Source organism: Rhinolophus sinicus, linkage group LG12 (genome assembly GCF_036562045.2).
Source record: "Rhinolophus sinicus isolate RSC01 linkage group LG12, ASM3656204v1, whole genome shotgun sequence".
Taxonomy (NCBI): Eukaryota; Metazoa; Chordata; class Mammalia; order Chiroptera; family Rhinolophidae; genus Rhinolophus; species Rhinolophus sinicus.
The window spans coordinates 20,362,501-20,388,066 of record NC_133761.1 but is presented as its reverse complement, the minus strand read 5'-3'; the positions used below and the strand labels follow the sequence as shown (position 1 = coordinate 20,388,066).

General features: G+C 33.9%; 1 protein-coding gene across 6 annotated transcripts in view; it reads right to left on the bottom strand.

The window, feature by feature from the left end:
- The window catches only part of CSMD3 (CUB and Sushi multiple domains 3), a 1,090,811-nt gene that overhangs the window by 544,068 nt on the left and 521,177 nt on the right, over positions 1 to 25,566 (bottom strand). For all 6 annotated transcript variants that reach the window (XM_074316364.1, XM_074316366.1, XM_074316365.1 and 3 more), the window contains one exon: positions 5,680 to 5,801. In XM_074316364.1, coding sequence (XP_074172465.1) covers positions 5,680 to 5,801 — 122 coding nt within the window. The remainder of the gene's footprint in view (positions 1 to 5,679; positions 5,802 to 25,566) is intronic.

The following is a 25,566-nucleotide window of genomic DNA, read 5'->3' as shown; positions in this document are numbered from 1 at the left end:
CATACTGAAGGCAAGGTTTGAGGAGGAAAGGCAAGTAGTTTGTGCACTTGATGCTTATACTCAAAACTACAAGGATTATGGAGGGAGAGAACTATTGACGACTGCAGTGGAGTCAGAAAAAAATTTAAATTACAGTTTAAGTTTCGGTCAGAGAATAAGAGATTTTCTATGGTTATCCTGTAACACTGGGCAGATAAGGCTGAACATTATACCCACAAATTTAACCATGCAATTTGCATCTTTATAATGTGAGATGAACTTATAGCTCACGATTTGTCATTTGAAAATTAGGGCATTAATTGAGAAAGAATGGGATCCAGAAATCTGAAATACAGAAATTCAGATGCTTCAGAATAAAGCTGAGAATCTTAAACCCTAAGTCATCAGAGCCATCTTTGCAAATGCGAGCATCCCCTCATCCCATGTCTTGAAGCCCCTGTATAAACTCCACCAGAGGCAATTCCCTTGCAATGGACTTTTTTTTTTTTTCAAGAGCAACCACTATCACCTCTCACATTCTCTAAAGGAGAGCGGTCAAACTCTGCATGCTAATGGAAATGTTCAGTATTTTCCCTGTACAATATGGTAGCCACTAGCAACTTGTGGCTATAGAGCGCTTGACATGTGGCTCATCTGAAATGAGTGGTCCTTTAAATGTCAACCATACTCTGGATTTCAAAGATTTAGAATAAAAAAATTATAGTAAATTATTGCGTTAATAATTGTATTTTAATGACATGTTGAAATTATAACATTGAAGTGAAATAAAATATAACAACATTAATTTCATCTTTTAAAAAATATAACTACTACAAAATTTAAAATTGTATATGTGTCTCTTATACCATTTCTGTTGGACAGTGCTCATCTAGACAGTCTTCAAACACTGTGCAAAATTTCAAATAATTTTGAAAACTACTTTCTCCTACAATTTTAAATAGACATCTTTAAAAAAAAATCTAAATATGAGTAGATGCAAAGGACACAAAAAAAACATAATTTTGCAAATACCTTAAATATAGCTTTCTTAAAATCTTGCATCATTAATTCAATTAATGTCTAGTGTCCACTGTACATTATTAATGGAAACACCTAGAATATCAATTGGATATATCAGGATTTTTTTTTCTCTTCAAAAAATTAGGCTTTGTGTTTCAATTTAAGCTAGCCTATACTATACCTCCAGGTAGAGGAAATTCTAGTTCTAGGAGAGAGAGAGATGCTTGTATAGATAAGAAAAAAAATAGGTATACGGATGGATGACAGATAGATCATGGATGATGGATGGATGGATGGATGGATGGATGGATGGATGGATGGATGGACAGACGGATGGACGGATGGACAGACAGATAGATATAGATAGATGATAGATAGGTGCATTCGTACATACATTCGTACATACATACATATATAAATACATAGATAAAGAGATGGGTCTTTCTATAAGTTTGTTGTTTGGATAAAATAGGTTAATTTTTCCTTCAAATATTTTTAGTGAATCTATCTTTTGCTTCATTCTAAAGGATTCTCGCTCAGGAGCTATACATCTGCAATTTCTCACTCTAGATCTCTAGAGATGTTTTCATACTCAAGTACTGTAAATATTAATATTTAGTTGAAAAAGTAATATATGACATTTTATGACACTGTGAAAAATGAGAACAAACAGATATAGGTTAGTTATCACGTAGGACAGTGTTACAAAGTGGAATATCTTAAAATAGTTTCCAGGCCCCTAAGTACACTACACCAGGAATTGTTTTTGCACCCCAGTGCTACATACCTCAGATTACAGACTAGATTAAAACACACGGGACCTAAATTGAGGAAGATTATCTTCATAAAAATTAAGAAAAATTCAAGACAGAAAATTATTTATTTCATACATGGAAATAATGTTAAACACATAATGTAATGCAAGAAGAAAAATTAATTCAATGACCAGGTTATTTAAAATATCACCTCTAATATTTTAACTTGCCTTTATCAAGAAGTCAACTGTATTCATCACTGAAATGTTACAATTAAAGGAAATATTCCCTACAGAACGTTGTAGAAGGGGTATAGAGTAACCTTAAAATACATATATATAACTTTAATATTGTAATGCTTAGTCATTATATTTTGTTTTTAGCAAGCTTAATGGTGATGTTTACAGACTGATCAGTAAAAATGACTGTAATTAATGTTTGATATTTTAGTATAAGACAGTTACCTTTAAATTATTCAAACAAATAATGAAAGAGTATGCAGTGATTTTTATTTTTTTGCATTAATACATAAGTTAAATATAAAAATTGAGGAGAAATATATTTCTTGATGGGATGGCAACATTTGACAATTATAACAGATATATTTTCAAATCAGACATTTCATATTTTCTTATCTAATCCGTAAAACAATTTTATGATATGGTATTATTATTTCTAAAAGATTGAAAAAAAATGTGGTTCAGAGGCCTCAAGGATCACACATGCTTTAAATTATGTATCCAGTATGAGGGATAGCCCAGATTTGAATCCAATTCCATCCAGCTTCATCTAATTTTTTCAGAGTCTTTTTTCCACCAACCATATATTTGTTTTAGATATTTAGAATACCATTACTTTTAAAGTTATAGAACACAAAGAAAAATATGAGCAATAATTTTTGAAGAAAATTATAGATATTGAGGGATGAAGAATCTTGGTTAATTATGGTTTATACTATATGCAATATATAGATGATGTATTATAGAATTGTATACTTGAAACCTATATAATTTTATTAACCAATGTCAATCCAATAATTTTAATAAAAAAAGTTTCTGACATAGTAACCTATGGAAAGTAGATCTTTAGACATTACTTTTCACTATGTAGTATAACCTGTGAGTATGTCACAAACTCAATTTAGTGAGGCATGACCAATATTTTTAAAATAAATAATCACAGTAGATTAGAATAAAAAATAGAGAAGTACAATTTTATAGTAAGGGAAAATATTATTTTGGGCAGTGTGTGTGTGTGTGTGTGTGTGTGTGTGTGTGTGTGAAAGAGAGAGAGAGAGAGAGAGAGAGAGAGAGAGAGAGAGAGAGAGAGAGAGAGAGAACGCACACGCCAGGCCACAATATGAACTATAATTCTAACAGTGGGGCATGGTTAAAAATTCTTGAAAACCAATTTCTACAGATTATCTTAAAACAGAGGTAAACCAACAGACCAAAAATTAATGTCCTCAGCCAGCTATTTGATAAAAATAGCAAAGAAGTGAAAGTAGTTGTGTCTTCCTTAAAAAACTAATTGGATTTTTTATGGAGAAAAAGAAGAGATTAAAAATATAGCAGATTACGTAAAATGAACAAGTAGAAATATGAAGACCTTTGTGAAACTTTAGGTAACTCAGTAATGAGAATGAATTAAATTTAGCAAAGAAGACAGCTTATAGAACAGGGCACAATTATTGGATTTTGATGACAATTATAGGTAATTACAATGACACAAGAAGATTTCTATCTCAATGCGAGATTAATATGACTTATTTGCTCAGTACTTTATAATAAATTTACTTCATGCTTATCTTAGTATAAGACACATCTCTTAGTGTGTGATATAGCCTTGGTAAATAACTTATCTTACAAAGTACACAGCTCTGACCTTTACTACTAGTTTTGTGATCTTAGCCAAGTTACTTAGCTGCCATTACATGCAGAAATAAAGGTACCTCAGATATGGTGTCTTTATGAGGATTAAACAACTCATAAAAAGTGTTGCGAATTTTACCTGACATGTTGCTAAGTGTTCAATAAATTTGAGTTGATTTTTCAAGTACTTCATGATTTTTTTTTTTTAAATTTTCTCCACAACCAATAATTTGCACAGAGAAGTTATTCGATAAATAAATATTTGTTGAAATGACCTGATGACACAGGTTGGGCGGTTATAATGATCTCCTTTATGCAGTTGAGGGGTTAAACTATTTGATTTTCCTAAGTTTATATAGATAGTTTGGGGTAGAGTAAGCTTCTGATCTAGTTCTTCCCATTCATAAATCAGGGCTCTCCTGTGAGGCAAGTGTAATTGACTACTGACTGAGCTGACTTTTAAAACACTGCTGCTGTTAGAATTAGGTTTTATTAACTGAAACCTAAAACACTCTGGGAGGTAGTATACAGGGTCTTACAATTAAGTTCATGAAGTTGTTGCAACGCTGTTGCTAACATTTTTTATATCAGAGGGATTATTCATTACGAATTTTGCCAACTGGACAAATAATTAACCAAATTTACTATTTGGAAGTGCTAAAAAGGCTGCATGAAAAAGTTAGATGACCTGAACTTTTCGCCAACTCATGGCTCTTGCATCACGACAATGCACCAGCTCACACAGCAGTCTGTGAGGGAGTTTCTAGCCAGTAAACAAATAACTGTATTGGAACACCCTCCCTACTCACCTGATCTGACCCCCAATGATTTCTTTCTTTATTCAAAGATAAAGGAAATATTGAAAGGAAGATATTTTAATGACATTCAGGACATCAAGGGTAATATAACAATAGCTCTGATGGCCATTCCAGAAAAAGAGCTCCAAAATTGCTTTCAGGGGTGGACTAGGCACTGATGTCTAGTCAGCGCCTTCCCAAGGGGAGTACTTCAAAGGTGACTGTAGTGATATTCAGCACTGAGGTATGTAGCACTTTTTCTAGGATGAGTTCTCGATCTTAATTGTCAGAGCTTGCATACTAATCGAATAATAATGAGTTAATGTGTGTTAAGACATAATAACTCAAAAGTACTTTATGCATTATTTCATTTGCTTCTCAGAACACATGGTCTTATTCATATTTTTTAGATAAAGAAACGGAATTTCAGAGAGTTTAAACGACTTGATCAAGTTTATCGTTTAGTAAATTCTGAATCATTGTTTGAATACGATCTGACACAGTTTTAAAGGCTCTATGACAAAACTTTCCTTAACCTAACACAGAAAAGATATCACACAGACTGAGAGGAATTTTGATTATTACTATTTAATTCCTCTCTAAATTATAACAAGGAGAAGCAAGATAAAGAGAGTAGGAGAGGAAAACTAGCTAATTTTTTTTAGCTGTTCTCACACTCATTTGGCATTATAATTTTGTTTGAAGTATTCTGGCACATATATGTTTAGATGTATTGCTCATTTTTAGTCAAATGGAAAGACAAAAGGACCTTTTACAATATTATAATATGAATATTCTATTAGTGCAGAGCACATTAAAATCAACTACTTATAATAAAAAAAAATAGCTGTGTAACATACGGTGTTAAAGAAACACTGTAAGTCAGCTCTGTATAAAAACAAGATATACCTGAATAATACTTCAAGCAAAAAAGATATGAAGTGAAAAGCCATTATTCATGGTTTATTTTTTAAAAAATAAATATGTACTTAAAAATTTTAAAAACATATCTCAGAAAACATTCATACATAATTTTAACATGGTGTCATTGATATGTTAGTAACTGGGAGTATAACTGTATTACTTTACATTTATGTTTCCAAATTTCTCATATAAGTTTATGATTTACATAAAGGATAAGTAAAAAATATTGCAGAAATCATATTTAGGTATGAATTTTCTTTACTGCACTTTCCTCATGATCTCTTTGCCTTCGTCTCTATGATTATGCTTTTCTACAACAGGTGGTTTTCTTACCTTATTTGTATTCACTGCTGTGATGACCCAGACACACTGTGCATTGCTATCATACTGGAATGGAAAGTTGGGAGATGTAAAGGTTCCGCTTGGTCCTTGAAGATTAGAGCCACATGTCTTCACTAAAAGAGAAATTGCATCTTAAAAGATGAGCATATACCATGTGCAAAATCACAACAATAAAATATCTTGCAAATAGACTTTCAATTCAAAATTGCACAATTCTAACCACACTGAAACATACATTAGGGCTTTATAATTTCGTATAATCACAATGAGAGTGTTTTTTTACACACTGAAGTTCACAAGCTCAATGATTTCAACAAGAATTGAATACTAGTGATGAATAAAAGTGAGAGGCATGATAAAATGTCCTCTGACTGTAAGTAGGTGAGTTTAATAAGACAGAGATATATTTATCCAATATTGGGTTAATAAAAATCTAGAAAGAGAAAGAAGCAAAGCTTTGAATTGATTAAACAACTTAAATGGTAGTGTTTTCATTTATATTTATTAAGTACCCTAGGACATTTTATAGCATAAATTGAGACATCAATATTAAAACTACTCTTTCTGTTCTTGTAATTGTGAATTAAACTACTCAGACTGCACAGAGCTACACTGAAATGATTTAAACAAATTCCCACAAAAGTTAAATGTTGTATTTCCAGTTTTCTAACCCTTCTTTCTTCTACTCAACAAAACATACTGCATCTGTGTCTTCTTTTTCCTTAACTTGAAGTTTATATCTTGTGGTGATTTAATAGTTATTTTTAATTTTGTTTTGCTTGTGTCTGATTTTTACATCAAAAAAATACAACTATATTATTTTATAATAACAGAAAATGATACATGGTATTTTCTTCCTTCAACAATAATTACCAATCTTTCTTTTTCTATTTAACGCTTAACTTCTTGTTAGTATTCTATGCTCAGCACTTTCTTTTCTTCTCTCCCATTTACTCTTTCTTTTTTTTTCTTCTTTGAATTTCCATAGTATAAATAGTCCCACCTTGTCTGATTTTAAGCTACCAAAGGCTTATCAAGGCCTCACAAAATTTCTAAATCTTTCACAACTGGCTTCCCCACCCCCATCATTTTCTTCTCTCTCATTTGCTCTTTTTTTTTCTTCTTCTTTGAATTTCCATAGTATAAATAGTAAAGTTAGTTAATACCTCCATCACCTCACATAATTACTCTGTGTTTACGTGTGTGTAGAATATAAAGATCTACTTTCCTATTAATATGTTAATACAGTACCATTAACTATAGTTACTATGCTATACATTAGATTACCGTAAATTGTTCATTTATACCTGGAAATCTGTCCTCTTTAACCAACATCTCCCCATTTCTCCTACCACCCTCAGCCCCGCCTCTGGCAACTTCTATTCTGCTCTCTGTTTCTGAGTTTTTCTTTTTAGATTCCACATATAAGTGAGATCATTACATTACAACTTCTTGTAAGTCTTCTATGCTCACTACTCCATTTTCTTCTCTCCATTAATCTCTGAAAGTATTTCAGTCAGACTTCTGTCATTTCAGTGTTGTAATTGCTTTCTCAATACTAACAATGACTGCCTGATTGCCAAGTCTAACAGTATCTCTTCATTTTGTCCACGTACTTGATCTCTCAGCAGTAATGGAACATATTGATAAGCTGTGAACTTCTCTGCCTTCCCTTACACAGTTCTGAACTCACTTGATTCTTGGCCTATTTATTTAAAATAGTTATGTTCCATACCCTGTGTACTGGTTCTATTTTTCCATCTGACTCTTAAGTAGCATAATTATAAACTGATTTAATAACCTATTTTATCGATTTTCAATGATCTGTTTGAATAGTTAATTTAATTCACTTCCATGACTACAATGGTCATTTCTGTGTTGACAGATCTCAAATCTACATCAACAATTTTGCCATCTCTCTTGACCCCTAGAGTACTTTTCTCTCTGTTTGCTGGACATTCCATGAAATGTTTTAAAGATGTTTTTAATTAAAGCTTTCTTATCTAATCCCTCCACCTTCCTACCATACATACATAAGCACTCCTAAAGACCTATGGATTCCTCCTTTGAAACATCCTGCTTTCCTGCTTTTCTTCTCTTCCTAAGACCCAGGGTTGCATTATCATACTTTTCCTGGACTAGAAATAGCTACTTAAATTCTTCCTATATTCCATTTTCTGTCTCTATTCTATCCTCCTTAGCGCTACTATATTTCTTTTTCTAAAATACAGATTTGATTCCTTTACTTAATTGCATAAAATCTTGATATCGATTTCCTATAGGATAAATTATAAGCTGCCTAACAGAGCATATAAAAGTATTCCTGTGAGAACCTAGATTGCTTTCCCAGTACAATTTCCTGCCATTTTATACAGTCATGCACTCAACTTGTGCCAGAAAAGAAACTTTCTCTTCCTTAAATGTACCATAACCTTTATAATTTTCTACTTTTTCTATGATGTTCTCCACGTCTAAACTGTTATTCCTTCTTACATTTGCCTGCAGCAATTTTATTCATTAAACCAAGTCATGCTGATGGGCCACTGCTTTCTACAGGAAGTGTTCCTACTTCTTCCATTCAGGGTTTTGCAATGCATTATAGTACTCACAGCACATTATTTGAATATCACATCTATAAAGGTGTTCAGGTGCTAGTGATCGGATGGAAAATGTAGTTATACATATTTTAAGAACTTTACAGCAATGCAAATTTTACAGCAATCACATGATTGGTTTGAAGTTAGTAGAAACAGCTTTCTGATGGGAAATACTGCTTGAGAGGCACTTAACTACTTTGTAGTTCTCTGGAATGCTTTGTTTTCTAAAATGAATACACACTTACAATATTTTGTGAGCAAGGTCTCCTTTATCATCTTTGTTAATCCCTAGTAAAGAGGCTTTCATGGTGCAAGACTGTTTACCAAAGGAACTAATATCCAAATTCTTTGGCACGACCCTTACATGGACTATAAAATAACTGCTCTTTACGTTCTGATAAAGAATCCTTAAAAATGTTTCAGGCTGGGGAGTTGTCCTTTTTGAAAGTGATTTTCTTTCATTTCCCTAAGTATCATACAGGCTAGGTCAGCATATGCAAATTTATTTAATAGATTTTAACAGTTCAAACAGTAGCTGATAGAAATATTTCAAATTTTCGACAGCTTTCCACTATGAGAATAGCAGATGATAATTAGAAGGTTTCCTTTATTCAGGTTGGGGAATGAAACGAACTGTTATTTGAGCAAAGTTGCAGCAGTTGACTCACAGAAACAAGCCTATAACATAATCAAATGAAAAAATTACTTACTGTTGTTAAGTCACTGAGATTTTGTGGTTGCTTGTTACATAGATAGCACATACTAGTGAAACTTTGTTTTTATGTTTTCAGTTATAAAACAACCCATGAATGAAGATCTTTGTATCTGTATCTTTATACTTGTGCTGTTATTTGTGCTTTATAAGTGTGCTATTATTGAAGGATGAATTCTTATAAGGATTAGTTAGCCATGGTACATAAGCATTTTAAAATTTGATAAATATACATAAATTAATCTTTAACAGACTGTTCAATATACTTTCAGAAATGGTTTAAGAAAGAGAACAGTCCTCAAACTCTCACAATAATAGTATCAGCTATTTGTACTTTTGTAATTCTGTTAAACATGTCAATAAAGTTTTAATTTATTTACATTTAATTTCTCTACATTTTTAGTATGGTTTAACAGAAGTTTTGTTTTTTAATTTTTAGTTTTTGTATTATTATCTCTATTTCTTTTGCTTGGATTTTTCTGTTTATGTACACTCTTTATAGTTTAAATTTTCCTTTCCTCATTGATTTATAGACGCTTCCTGTATATTATCAATAGACCCTTTTTAATGTGTTGCAAGTATTTTCCTAGTCTTTATGTAAAAAAATGAACTTTGCTTTAAATCAATTTGTGTCTACAAAGTTTTTAAAAATATATAGGTAATCTGTTAGTATTTAACTTTAGGTACCTGTGTTTTATGTCTTGTTTAGAAAAAGTTTCTTTAAACCACCTAATTGAAAATACCACGTAATATCTAATTTTCATAATTTTATATTGTATTTAAATTTTTTATTTATCTGGAAATTATTTTTGTCGGCTGTAAAGTTGGAGAAATAATCATATTTTCCAATAGGTGAATAGCTATTTTTCCAACAGCATTTATAGTAAATTCTATTTTAGTCCCCACCAATTTAAAATTATACAACTTGAATTGTATTATGTTACATTATATTTATATCTATTATCTATAAAATAAACCTATACATGGATCTGAGCATTTTTTTTTTTTTGGTATTGTTTCACTGATCTTTGATTATTCCTCTGTAAATGCCATATTGCTTAATCACTTTTAATATACGGAAAGGCTCTATGCCTGTGTCACACATTACTTTTGGTATGGCAATTTCTGTCAAAAAAAACATTACGGTGTGTCCTCATCCTCCTTATTCACCGGATCTGGCACCTGTGCGACTTTTGGCTCTTGCCCAAAGTCAAAATGACCATGAAAGGTAAACGTTTTGAATTGATTCAGGACACCAAGACAGCTAGAACAGCGCAACTAAAGACTCACATGAAAGAGGACTTCCAGAACTGCTTCAAAAAGTGGCAAGAATGATGGGATAAGTGTTCGATGCGAGGGGCAGTATTTTGAGGGGTTTTAATGGCACTGTGTCTTTTACTGTAATTTTTTTTTTAAATTTAAACATTCATGTCTTGTACATGGAGACATGGTGAAATAGTGTTAAAGGAATTATGCACTTTCAAGAAAATATTAGGGTAGTAGCAAAAGTCAAGAAAATTCATCCCCAGCCTTTCTATCAATGTGTTCCTACTTTTTCCTCAGGCTGAGCACATATAGTTAACTATGCTTTGAAAAACACCTAAGAATAAGGTTAAGTACAATGAAATATGTTTTGGTTCAACTATAACCTTCAGGCATTTAGATTTGTGCTAGATACAATATTTCAACTACACAAGAAAGGCAAGCTGAAATTTCATTTTTTTGGTTCAGTTAAAAGGATACGATTCACAGGTTAAATATCCCTTTCGCACAAAATACACCAACTAGGGCCTATCTGTAGTGATCTCTGGGTCTTTTGTGCCCTGAAATATCTCTTTCACTTTCTCCTTCCAGAATCTTCATATTATTTTTTTATAATTTGAGGAACTTTTGTGATTCTGTTCCAACATTTTACCAGGAATTGAAAATTCCCTAAAGCTTCATCTACTGACTTGCAATTCCTTAAACACTATGAGAATGTTCCTACTTTAAGACCTTAGCACGTCGCTGTTTTTTTCTCATTTTGAAGAGATTTCTGCTCAAATATTCCTCAATAAATGGTCTATTCTGACTTGTCCATCAAGAGTTCAGATTTTTAAGTATCACCTTCGTATACATACATACACATATGTAGATATCCATCTTTATACATAAGTATATATACATATATACACATATATGCATACATGTATACATATACACATACATACCATTGTTTATTGTCTCTTTTCCCTATTATTTCTATCTTTCAACATGCACAGTTATTTTCTGCTCATTAGCCAGGGATGAGAATAACGACTAAGAGTGTTAGATTATCTCTGAGAATAACTTGATATTGGCCATGGAATAAACTATATTTTTTCTTTTATACAAGACGTGGTGGACTAAACAGGTGATATTAATTTTAACTTAGAGTTTTTATTGCTTCTAGAAAATGTAACTTGTACTCTGGAAAATTAAATATTCTAATAAGATGACTAGTGACTGAATTATAATTTTAAAAATATGAATTTATTTTGTATTTCAAGCTATTGATGTAATCACATTATCTGTTGTAAATGATAAATATCCAATGATGATTATTTATTAAAGTTTTGTAAACTTCAATAAGAATCTAGCACATAAAACTCTCTGTCTATATAAGCTGATATTAATATTTTATATTTTATAGCATATATTATGCTATAAGCTGATATAAAATAATAAGATATAAACTGATATCATAGCAATATATGATTAATGCCACAAAGTAAAATTAATACATTTTTTCTTATTTATTGATAAAAATGTCCCAGGTCTACAAACAAATAGGATCTCATAGTAAAGGACTTTTGAACAGTGAAATATTAAATCAAATTGTTCACTGGAAAAAAAAAAGAAAGTTTATATTTAAATGTAATTTTTCTGATAAATGCTACCTATTTAATATTAGATAATATAGTTTCAATTCATTTGTGGAAGTTGAATGCTGTACCACTTTCACCCTGTAAATTTGCATATTCTACAGAAATTACTTTGAGTGAATATTCTGTTTGAAACTCTATGCCGGACACTGGAAGAGGCGAGAAGATGGTCAATGTCCCTGTCCACATGGACCTTAAGTCTAGAAAGAAAGAAAAATACTAAACTAGTAGATACAGTTGGATTTACAAGGTGCTATGGGTGTAATAGATCAGGAAAGTTTATGGAAGTAGATAACAGATCAGGAATGGCTATTTGTAGAAAGTGACTTAGAAAAAGAATTGTTTTCTTTGTATGTTTTGTCCCCTTCCCCCTCCCACCCTGGTAATTTGGGGGTCTTTCTCCTATGGCTTTTGTAGAAACATTATTCTACAAAAGCCTTATTATTGCAGAAACAAACTGATTCTAATTAAATTGTGGTAAACTTGTACACAATAACCCAGTTTCCATTTCCATGGCAACATTCCATGAGACATTATCTTTTGAAATAAACATGTATCATTACCATTAGAGCTTTTTGAATTGAAGTGTCTTAGGGACATGTTAAGGAAAAAAAGTCCGTCCCATGTCGGATGATATATATGCTTTGAATATAATGCAATGCACTGATGAAAAATTGACTTTAGAGAAAATAAAAAGGCTTAGGAAATTAAATAATTTCTAAGATAGAAGTTATAGGAGGGGCAAAGGCTCTATTAGCTCAAACAGCAAAAAGAAATATTTCCAAAATTGTAAAAAATACTTTATAAAGTGAAATATTTTTAATGAAGAAAGTAGTAACCTAGTGAGGGAAATAAATGTTCATACAATGTAAAGGGCTTTGGAATGTTCAACTCAGATGAGAAAAGATTTGCTGTAAAAAAAAACACACATGAAATTTGGTAGAAATCTATTATCAAAGTACACAAAGGAAAATAGGACAAGTGAGAAGAATACCACCAGAAATAGAGTGTCTGCTGCCTTAACAGTCATAAATAGGAACCGTGGAGTTTTCACACAGACAATAGAACCCCATTGACTAAGAAACATATTTCTGGGTTGTCACAATTTTAGTCTTTCTGCATGATATTTGGCAGAAGTTTTGAAAGACTATGTTCAACCATACTTTCTCTTTCTCTTGCACTTTCTTTTTGGGGAGGAAACTCCTAACAGTTTTGAAAAATGCACACAAAGTTATTTAAATTATGATGTGAAATCCTACATTGGAATTTACTCTGTAACAACTATATACAAAAACGTAGATTTAAGTAACACCTTGAATCTACTAATATGTTAGAATTTCATTTTGTTCTTCTACTTTAATTGTTTAATACAGTATATACGATACCTAAAAAAATACCAAATTATTTACCTACATATCAAAAAACTCTTATTAAAATGCAGGCAAAAATGTACAGAAACTGTTCTCTAAATCAATTAAAATTCAAATTATTCACTGTTGGTCATGAAATACATACATATACACATACATATGCAGGTGAGTGATAAAACCTATTTAAATCAGTATCTGGAACTATCAATAGGTAGTTAAGTTTAATAATATTTAATTGGACATCCTAGTCTCTATATCTTCATGAGAAGCTGATAAAATGTCAGAAGTGGAGTAACAATTAGGACTAATCTTCAAATACATCTAAATGGCATCTGCATAAGAATGAAAATCTAATCCATTTCTTCACTGATAGGAAGCATATAAATGTGGAATAATAATGAAATGAACCCAAAGCAGGGAACTGGAGAACACAGGAGATGCTATGAAAGGGACAGAATTAAAATCAGCAAGAGGAAGACTGCACAGGATCAGATAAATTTGATTAAAACACAGCAAATGCAATTCCTATTAAAAAGGGGAAATACAATGTACAGATTTGTCAAGGCAAAAATAAAGTAAGCAAATTATTATTTATTTTCGCTAGTTCATTGTTAGTAATTTAACCTAGTCATGAAGGTCACATTTATATACAATGCTCCTCCCTCTGCTAGCTCTTTGTTTTACTGAATGAACCTATTTGTGCATTAGGATGAAAGCAAAAGTGGCATTATATAAGAAATATAAATGATTTATATGAATTAATGATTCATTATGCTTTTTGGTAAAAGTGAAATACAACTTAATCTAGATTTGTCAGTAAGAAAGACAAATTAGGTGGTAGGATCGAATGAAATTATATATATGACATATTGTTCTTAAGGCCACTCAAGAGGGAAAGTGGGGAGAAGAGAGATGGGAAGCAGGAAGAATAAGTTGGCATGAACAGGAAAATTGTATGTAGTGAAGAACTCAGGAATAAAACAAATGAACAAACAAAAACCTTAGGAAACTGGTTGGACAAAGGATTTAACAGATAAGAGTATGCAATATTCAGTTGCAAGCTGTTTGCCTACCTTTGATATAGACTGTCCCCATCCTTTCCCAAATTTTCCAGAAAATGAATCGAGCAATTTACCTCTTGTATACTTAAAAATTGTTCTTGTTTGTTTGTTTGTTTAGATGAAATCGGGAACAACTGCTACTGAATTTATGTAGAATAGACATAATCTATTATGTAGAATAGACATAATAGAAAATAAGAATCAGAAATTTGGAGTCAGAATTAACTACTAGCCATTAAATTTCCACTGACTGGCCCAAGAAATTCACTGAAATCTCTTAGAAGACTTTGCATACTTAACCAAGATTTAAATGGGGGAGTGAGGCTACCTGTTCTACATCTAAAAACTCAGGAAACTTAATTTCATAATGTGTAATCACGAAAAATGCTATGAAGGAAAAGCACAGGGTGCTCTGAGAGTATATATTTGGGAGACTTGTTATAACCTGAGTTGTCAGATTATGAACAACTCTTCCTCAAAAAAAAACTGAGGCTCATTAATACAAGGTAATTTAAGGCATGTAGAAGAGGGACAAAGCATGTGAAAAATATCTGGATTATACAGCAATTTTAAAAAGAAATAAAAAAAAATATCTCTTTCAAATGTATCCAAAAAACCAAACCAAGTGTTAATATTATTTTCTTTGAATACTACAAATATGCTTTCATGAATTGTTAGGAATTTTTGTGGCCAGATTTTAGCTCTTGGTGATGTTGCTAAGCAATTTTTAAAGGATATCAAAGCAGTTTATTTTTTGGTAGGCTTACCATCGTATGCCCTCCAATCTTTTTATTTATGCCAATAGTCTTAACAAATCCTTAGTGATATGAAGGCCACATAACAACCAACCATTTCCCAAAATAATGGGGTTTCATTAGAAGACTTTTCCTGCTTAACAAGCAGAATATTCCTCTAAGGTGGCATCTAGTATCTTTATAAAGGGAACAAAGAAAAGAAAAGAAAAGGAAAAAAGCCTAAGACTACTTATGGAAATTAGCTCAGTGAATGAATCCTAGGATACACGAAACGATAATATATAGAAGAGTTTATGTCTCTGTGCAAACTAATTATATTTTTAAAAAAATTATTAGAGATTATTTTGAAGACACAAAATAGATGATTCTACAGAATGTCAACTGCCAAGATCACTTGTTGTATTTATACTACTCATTCGTGTTCCTGAGAAATTCGCAGAGAGGATTGGCATCAATATAGCAATCTAAGAAAAAATTCTGAAAGATTTTTAAACATATTTGGAAAGTACAGAAGTCTTGACACAAAGATACTATCAGAACAAAAGAGAACAAATAAATTGGTCCAAAATTATGCAAACATCGGATGGAAAAAAAATGCCCAGCCTTTATCTGCCATACCGAAACAAGTTGGGTGAAACTTAAAATTTTTTAATTTTTAATCTAATTTAAGATATCACATTGTATGTATTTGCTGTTTCTTTAGTCTCCTCTTTCAATGTAATTTAAAATTAATATTTTGACAATTGCCTACCAATTGCCGTGTGTGTGTGTGTGTGTGTGTGTGTGTGTGTGTAACAGAAAGCTTAGTATAGAAAGTCAGTTCCCTCTACATATAACCAACCTTAGAACAAAGATGAGAATATGAATTTCTGGCAAATCTTGGGCCAGACTCTGAACAGGGGAGGCTGATAAAATGAAAACTTGCCACAGGAGCCCTTGGTTACATCTGTCTGCATCACAGAATAAGCATCTTTCTAGACAAAATTCTAAAAGATTTCTTTCCAAGGCTATAGTTAGAAACATAAAACACACTACAAGGTGGTTTACTGGGACAAGAAAACAATTCAGTGCTCCAGGAGTAACTAAGTAAGAAAACTACATTGAGCTATTTGAGACACCATGGGATATCCTTCACAAGTGATCTTTTAAAATAGAGTAAAGTAGACATCTTACTCTCTGAGCTAAACACAACGGTTGCAGGATAACAGAACATTACTCTCAGCTTCACAAATAGTCACTATTAGTATCAACGTATGTGAGTGATAAAAAATAGTGACCCTCCTGCGTTTCCCTCCTCTGTATCTCTCAGGAAGCTAAAAATCATAGATATTGGCATTATTTTGTGTTTATGCATAATTCTCAAAATTGGCTTAGTGCATGGCTTTGTATCCTCCACACTACTGACGTTTTGGACTAGGTCATTATCTCTTTTGTTATGGGGGCTATCCTGTGCATTGCAGAATGTTTAGCAGAATCCCTGTCCTCTACCAACTAGAGGCCACAGCACTTCCCAAAGTTGTGACAATCAAAAATTGTCTCCAGACACTGCCAAATGTCATATGAGTGACAAAATCTTGTTCCACCCGTTAAGAAATACTGACATGGTGGGCTATCTTTTGTTCTAGCCAGTCTCTTTGATTTCTGCTCACTCATTTGCTTCTTTTCATTCTGTACTTTGCCAAGAAGTTTTGGTGAAGGGAAATTATAAAAGGGGAATTATGGAAATAAGGTATAAACTTCAGTTTTCATTACAGTGAGAAGCTATCAGGTTAAACCTGGTTAACTGAGTGTTTTGACATTCAAGAACAAAATAAAAATCTTGTTAACTCAAACCAAATTATATACCTTTCTTCCCAGGTCCTCTGCCTATCATTTATCTAATTCTTAATTATACTTTAGTATTTCAACTGTCACTCCTCTGGGAAGCTTCCACTGATAACATCAATCCCAGTGCACCCTGAGTAGGCTGCCTCTTCCCTGTGTTTCCACCTTTTTAAACATTTTTGTAAGCTAATTTATTACACATTATGTATCTTACTCTCTTATACTGTCTTTTCCCCCTCACTATATGTGAGTCCCTTGAGGACAATTATCACATATTACAGATCGGTCCTTGACTGATTCTTCAGGCAGTCAGTAACTATTTATTGAAAGAATGACACCTTTAAATAACGGAATCTTGAATGAGACACCAAACTAGGGGATTTGTTATGCCAAGGTTCAAAGTGAGGGTCATGGGAGATGAAGAAAAGGAGACTCATGAAAATAAATGGGGCACAATACATCTGGAGCAGGCTGTATGTATACGATTTATATATTTACTCTGAGGAAGTACTGTCAGTCACAGAACGGGATATATTGAAATATTTAAGGTAATACTACAAGACTTGCCACTGACAAAGTTGTCAAGCACTTGAAATAGATCTGTTTCCTACTTGCTAAGACTACTCCTGATTATGTACTGTCTAGTAGGTAGAAGATTCAAACCCTTTCTATCTGATTTCAGATCCTAAACTCTTAAAAACTATATAAAACTAGCTATATAACCACAACTAATGACAACAGTTTTGTTTTCTGTTGCTCATTTTTTTAAGGTGTTGCCTTCTCACATTTTTTTTAATAAAAAAATTTATTGGGGTGACAACGGATAGTAAAATTACATAGGTTTCAAGTGTGCAATTTTGTAATACATTATCTATATATCACATTGCATGTTCACCACCCAGAGTCAGTTCTCCTTCCACAACCATATATTTGACCCCGTTTGCCCTCTTTTACCACCCCCTACGCCTTACCCTCTGGTAACCACTAAGCTATTGTCTGTGTCTATGAGTTTTTGTTTCTTTACTTGTTTGTCTTGTTCTTTTGCTGTTTTTAGATTTATATCCCACAAATCAGTAAAGTTATATGGTTCTTGACTTTTTCTGTCTGACTTATTACGCTAAGCATAATAATCTCAAGATCCATCCATGTTGTTACAAATGGCACTTTTGCATCTTTTCTTATGGCAGAATAATATTCCATTGTGTATATATACCACATCTTCTTTATCCAGCCATCTATTGAAGGATACTTTGCTGATTTCCATGCCTTGGCAACCATAAATAAGGCTGCAATGAAAATCGGAGCACATATATCTTTACGGATAAATGTTTTTAGATTTTTTAGGTAGATATCCAGGAGAGGGATTGCTGGGTCATATGGTAATTCTAGTCTTAATTTTTTGAGGAACCTCCACACTGCCTTCCAGAGCAGCTGCACCAATCTGCATTCCGACCAACAATGTATGAGGGTTCCTTTTTCTCCACAGCCTCTCCAACACTTATTATTTGTTTTATTGATCATAGACATTCTAATCAATGTGAGGGATATCTCATTGTGGTTTTATTTGCATTTCTCTGACGACTAGTGATGTTGAGCATCTTTTCTTTTTTTTTTTTCTTTTTTAAATTTATTGGGGTGACAATTGTTAGTAAAATTACATAGATTTCAGGTGTACAATTCTGTATTACATCATCTATAAATCCCATTGTGTGTTCACCACCCAGAGTCAGTTCTCCTTCCAACACCATATATTTGATCCTCCTTACCCTCATCTCCCACCCCCTACCCCCCTTATATGCCTATTGACCACCTTTTGTTCTCTTTGGAGAAATGTCTATTCAAGTCCTCTGCGCATTTATCAGTTGGATTGTTTGTTTTTCTGTTGTTGAGTTGTGTGAGTTCCTTATATATTTTTGACATTATTGGAGGCATTGTTTGCAAATATCTTCTCCCATTTGGCTGGCTGCCTCTTTATTTTGTTGATGGTTTCCTTTGCAGTGCAGAAGTTTTTTTTATTAGATTTCATAGTCATGCTATCTAGTTTCACAGCTCATGTCAAGAACTAGATTGGTATTCTCAATGTTTGTAATCATATGATTAGAGCAACATATTTCTTACAAGTAAGAAATTGAGAATATAAAGCTCACTGTCTACTCAGCATCCCAGAAAGAGTCACATTATGTCTGGGCCACTAGGTTACCCTAGAAAAAGGGGTCAGAAGCATTCTTTCTGCTAAGAGAGCACTTAAAGGCAGATATTATAGCTTATGTCATTGAAATAACTACTCTTAAATATTTTTTAGCTATTTTCCTACTTTTCACATTAAGTCCTAAACTGTCTAAAACAACCAATCAAAAATATAACTTCCAAATATCAGGGCTCTGTTTTCTACTTTTCTGATGTTGATTTGGTATAAACATTAAGAGAACAAATTTTCAGTTATAAAATAAATCAGTCTTCAGGTCTAATGTACAGTATGGTGGCTATGGTTAATAATATTGTATTGTATATTTGAAAGTAGCTGAGAGTAAATCTTAAGCATTCTTATCACACATACAAACACACATGTTAACAATGTGAGTTTATGGATATGTTAATTATCTTGATCTTAACAATCATTTCATAATATATATTAATTTCAAAACATCACATTGTACACTTTAAATATATACAATTATATTTATCAATTATTCCTCAATAAAGTTGTAAAAAAGAAAAAAAATCATATCAGCCAAAAAAGAAAGAGTAACTACAAACAAATCTGTAGAAATTTAGCTCTGAAACCAAATGTTTAGTAAAAAGAACTGCTTGACAATACATTTGTATATGTGTAAACCTTATGTACTACCCAAAATACACATTCAAACATTCCTTACCTTAAACTAGGTCATTATTTTAGCGCTGGCTATACGTACATTGGAATTATTTTCCTGGTTCTTTTCTCCCCCACCACCCCCCTCCAAAGGAGAAGGAACAGATTTTCAGAGTCTAAAGAAGACCTGATCAAATGTTGCTGAAGATCTGAGGTGTGATCAAACAATACAGTAAATGTTTAAATAATAATAAAAAATGTATACTACAGTAAAAGACAAATTGCCATTAATGCACCTCAAAATACTCCTCCTCTCTTTCTACACACTTATCTCATTGTTCTTGCCACTTTCTGACACAGTTCTCAAAGTCCTATTCCATGAGTGCCTTTAGTTGTGCTGTCGTGGTTGCCTCAATGTCTTGAATCGATTCAAAATATTTACCTTTCATGCTTATTTTGACTTTGGGGAAGCGCCGGAATGCACACCATGCCATATCCAGTGAATAAGGTGGATAAGCACACACTAATGTTTTTATCTGACAGAAATTGCTGTGCCAGAAGTTATGTGTGACACAGAGCCTTTCCACTGTGATCACAAAATATGTCTGCTGCCAAGTGCTATCCAATGGAAGGGCAAGGATCTTTAATATAGGAAGTGGCGCATTGGACCTTAGTAACAGTGTGTGACAAGTTTCAACTTGTTTGATGCAGTCAGCCAGGTGTGAGCGACAGTTGAGAGAAGGTGTGTTTTAAAGTGTGCTGTAGGTCCAGTGCAGATGGGCACTAGATTTACCATGGGGATTACAACATAGACTGTGTAGATGCCTGACCAATGCGCTATACACCTGAAGGCGAAGTAGAATAATATTGAATGTCAACTATAACTAAATATATATGTATATACAGTCACGGGATGTGGAGTACAACATAGGGAAAATAGTCAATGGTATCGTAACAGCTATATAAGATGACAGAGGAGTAGTAGCTTCAGGGGTGGTTATCATTTTATGAAGGGTTTAAATTATTATCACATTGCTTTGTACACCTGAAACTAATTTAAAAAATGGATAAATAAATAAATACAATTTTTAAAAAATTAAATAAAGTGTGCTGTAAATCATCGTCCATAATGACAATGCTCCCTGTCACACATCGCTTCTGGTACATGGCAACTTCTGTCAAATAAAAACATTACAGTATGTCCTCATCCACCTTATTCACTGGATCTGGCACTGTGTGACTTCTGACTCTTTCCCAAAGTCAAAATTATTCAGGACATTGAAGCAGCCATGACAGCACAACTAAAGACACTCAGGAAAGAGGACTTCCAGAACTGCTTCAGAAAATGGCAAGAATGATGGAATAAGTGATTTTGAAGCAAGGGGAAGTATTTTGAGGGAGATTAATAGCAATGTGTTTCTTACCGTTATATATATACATATACATATATATATATATATATATATATATATATATATATATAAATACACACATATATACATATATACATATATACATATACACACACCTATATTTTATTTATTTATTTAAACACTCACAGTATTGTTTGATCACACTTCATATGTCCCTATAACCTTTAGTTACAGGATCGCTGACTTTATAAGCAATTTCTACCATGGACTTGTGCTGAACTGTTAATGTCCCTACAGATGATGGCAAACACCAGTAGCAATAACCTTTCAACGAGGATTTACTATATTCCAGGCACTGTATGGGGAGCATTATCTATTTTATAGCATTTAATAATTTAAAACAAAACAACAAAACAGCACCTGTGAGTTAAATATTACTTTTGAAAAGTATCGCTCAGTCAGTGGAGCCTGACTGCATGTGTTCAAATTCTAGCTGTGCTGTTTACTATCAATTTGCCTAAAGTGAATCACTGAATGTCTCTGTGCCTCAGTTTTCACATCTGGAAGAGGTAAATGATAATATAGTATCTCACAAGTTTGTTGAGAGGATTCAATCAATTGATATACTTTGTCTGTCTGGCATATAGTAAGCTCTGTATAATTGTTAGTTTCTATTATTATTATTATTATCATTATTATTATTTGAATTTTACAAAGAATGTGACAGATTAGATAATTTAAATTATTCTCCCAAGCTTATCTGAATTTTCAGCGACCAGACTATCAAAGTCTTAGTTCTCATCTAATATGCTATAAGTATTTGTTATATTTCTTCAATTTTGGTTTATTTTTCTGATAAAATTATGATAAAGTATCACTGAGAAAATATTCTAATTAGCCATTTGAGTTCTTTTAATTCACACATATGACAATCCTTTAATATAAATACTATTATACCATTACACATGCACATTTATAGTATGTCAATTTTTTTCATGTTTGAATACATGAAATTATTCTTATTAACATATATGCTGTTTATACTAATACTTGGACACACGTTTTAGTTCCTTCATCCTAGAAGACTAAAACCTTGTAAATATGTAATGCATAATTCTTTCCACATTTTCTGCATATTATTTTTATGGTATGGATAGCACATTTAATAAAATTTTAAAGATCATATGGCCTGCAAAGAAATGCAGTCGATTACCTAAACTGTTTGATAAAAGTCTATGTAGAAAAATAGCCTGCACAATCCAAGAACTCAGCATTGTTAAGAATTTCACACAGCATGTAAACCATCACCAAAAAGAAGACAGTAATAAAATCACATTTATTTATTCTATAAATCAACTCAAACAGTTAGGGTTCTACCTGGTAATAAAATCCTGTTAGTCACTGCAAAATGTGTACATAATGCACTCCTGAGTAGGAAGCTGTGTGACATTTTCAACTCTGCAGTAAGCCACAGTAAATTATTTCAGCAAATGCTATTCTCCCCTATGTGTATATATACATATAGAACCACAGAACAGGAAAAAAAAAACACAAAAAGAAAAAAAAAAAAAAAAAAACACACCAAGAATATAAAACCTAAACCAAACCAATCCATAACACAACTACAAATCTTGTGAAGAAATTGACCTCAATGTCTATTCCCTAGAAACCTATCAGTGACTGCACCATTCCCTGGAGATTAGCACAAGCAATGCCATATGGGTGAGTGAAATAACGTGAATTCCCTGTAGGCCTGGGGTCATACACTGAGCCAAGAATGAAACAGAGGTGTTTACTCCCCTTGAGTTTCCTACGGGATCATTCTCTGGGGATATGAATTTCTGATTATTCCCCAAGCATAGGTAATCTAATTTTATGACCAAAGCCAAAGATCAAGTAGGGTTTGACTGGAGATATCTAATGTAGACTGAAAGCCAAAGGCGGGCTAACCGACGGGCCCACAAAATTATGTCTTACACTGTGTTACCCGGAAACTATGCCTGAGACAAATGCTTATGTATGAGAGATTTAATTGATAATATGATCTCAGGGAACAGAAATCAGGAAAAGTGGGAGTGAAACAGGTCTGAAATGCAGGAAAGCCAATATAAGGATGTGTTATTCAGTAGGCTACTTCTGTGGATAGTTGGTATTAGACCTTATAGAAACTTCTGATGAAACCTGTAAAATGCTTCTCGGAAAAGCAGAGGAAACTGCAGAAAAAAGTACAACAAATTTCTTCATTGCTCCTATGTCCTTGAAGATCAAGACTTGACTTGTAAAACATTATCTCCTCTACAATTTCTGGTAGCACCTGTGTAAAGGCCAAGCCAGCTCAAAAACTCGACCCAGGTTTATGAAGTCAAGGAGAAGTCAAGGTGTCACGCAGGGTGTCAGGCGGGGTTTCTAGTCCCACTCCCCACATAAGAACACAGGATATGGTGAGGCCAAAAAGGAACACCCATGGAGTCATAGATAGGGAGTCATACCACTATACTCTCGCTGGCGGCTGGGTTGGAGACACAGGAAGCAGGAGCCACACTATCCACAACCTGCCATCCACTTCTGTGGGGACAGAGCCCCAGAGAGTAGTTTACAGGCTCTCGGCCTCACGTGAAGGGGTGCTGGCTCGGGTGGTGAATGGCCGTTGGCTGTGACTGATTGGCCGTCGGCTGTGGCCGGTTAGCCAATTGGCCGCTGGTATAACTGCTGCGACTACGGAGGACTGCCAAGGATTGCCGAGGAGCCGAGCAGAGCCGAAGAGAGCGGAAGAGGAGAGCCGAGAGAGAGAGAGAGAGAGAGAGAGAGAGAGAGAGAGAGAGAGAGAGGAACAGAAGAGAGAGTGGAGGAGAGTCGTCGGTCGGTCGGTTGGCGGAAAGGCGGACGGCAGGTCACGCGTCCAGTGGGCCCAGCCTCCAGTGAGACCATAGTGGTATGACTCCCCTACCTATGGCTCCGTGGGTGTTCCTTTTCGGCCTCACCATATCCTGCGTTCTTGTGTGGGGAGCGGGAACAGAGACCCCGCAGGCCGCCCTGCCTGAAGGATGGCACGGCGAGGAGGCCTCCGCGCACGACAAATGGCGCAGCGAGCAGGGTCTCCCGCACGACAACTTCTCTCTCTGGCAACTTGCTAGCTGCAATCCGCTGTGCTAACTGCAATCCGCTCTTGCCAGCTCAGCCACCATCTCCTTGCTAGCCCCCAATTTTTTTCTGCTAGCGTAGCCACGGCAGTTATATTAGTGGCCAATGGCTCACTGGTTACAGCTGACGGCCAACTAGCCACAGCTGATGGTCATCGAATCACAGTTGATGGCCATTTACTACCTGAGCCAGCACCTTTCCACGTGAGGCCGAGAGCCTGGAAATTGCACTCCTGGCTCTGTCCCCACACATGGGTTAGGAGGTAAGATTCAGAAAGAGGGGCCCATTCAGGTGCAACTGAAAAAAATTTAACTGTCGCCACAGCAGTTACTAGAATAAGAGATACGGTTTATGGAGTGTACAGAGATTTTGGACACATTGCCTCCCTCATTAAAATCCTAATATTAAGATAGCCAAGAAACAAAAATTAATTCCACTGAGGAGTTTTAGAAAGTTAAATAATTTAGGAAATGTCTTGTTTTAAAAGTGAAAGCAAATCTCTGCTTTGCAATATTGTATTCTCTAATGAGAAAAGAGAAAGTTAAATGCACTCTGAATTTCTCTCCAAAACTTTCCCCCCACTGCCCCTATATTATTCACGTTTTCCTTCTAATTCTTATAATTGAAATGCCAGGAAAGCCCCTGCTCTATTTCTGTCCCAAATAATAGATTTAGAGAGCAATGAGATACCATCATTACCCTGATGATATTCAGCTGTGCCATTCATTTCCTCTGGACTCAGATGGCACTAAGCCTGTATGCTCCCTTCAGCAGCCAAGTCTGGAGGAGAGATGAGCTGGCATACTGCCAAATCATTAAAGGCAGAGAAATTTGGCTGGCATGCTTGAGAAACACCAAGGGATTGGAGAAGAGGAAGTTTGGGCTTTCTCAAATGAAGTGACTCACACAGACCTGCCTAGTGTCAGTCTATTTCTACATCTCAATCTGCCCAAGCAGTTCCAGGCACACCTACAGAAATGAGTGACTTTTGTCTTCTTGTGTTTAACTGGAAACTTGCAAATCTATTTCAATGATTCAATGTTTGCCTAGGAAATCTTCAAACTGACTTATGAGCAGGTAAGCAGAAGTTGTGTGTGGTTTTACTGTTCCTATGAAACAGAAAATTTGGAATTCCTCAAAAGAAAAACAAAAGATATGTATATATATAGATAGATAGATAGATAGATAGATAGATACAGATATATAGATATAGATATAATTATAAAGTCTCTATCAACTCCTTTTTTAAAAATTCTAGGGATGGCCGGTTAGCTCAGCTGGTTAGAGCGTGGTGCTAATAATAGCAAGGCTGCCAGTTTGATCCCTGCAG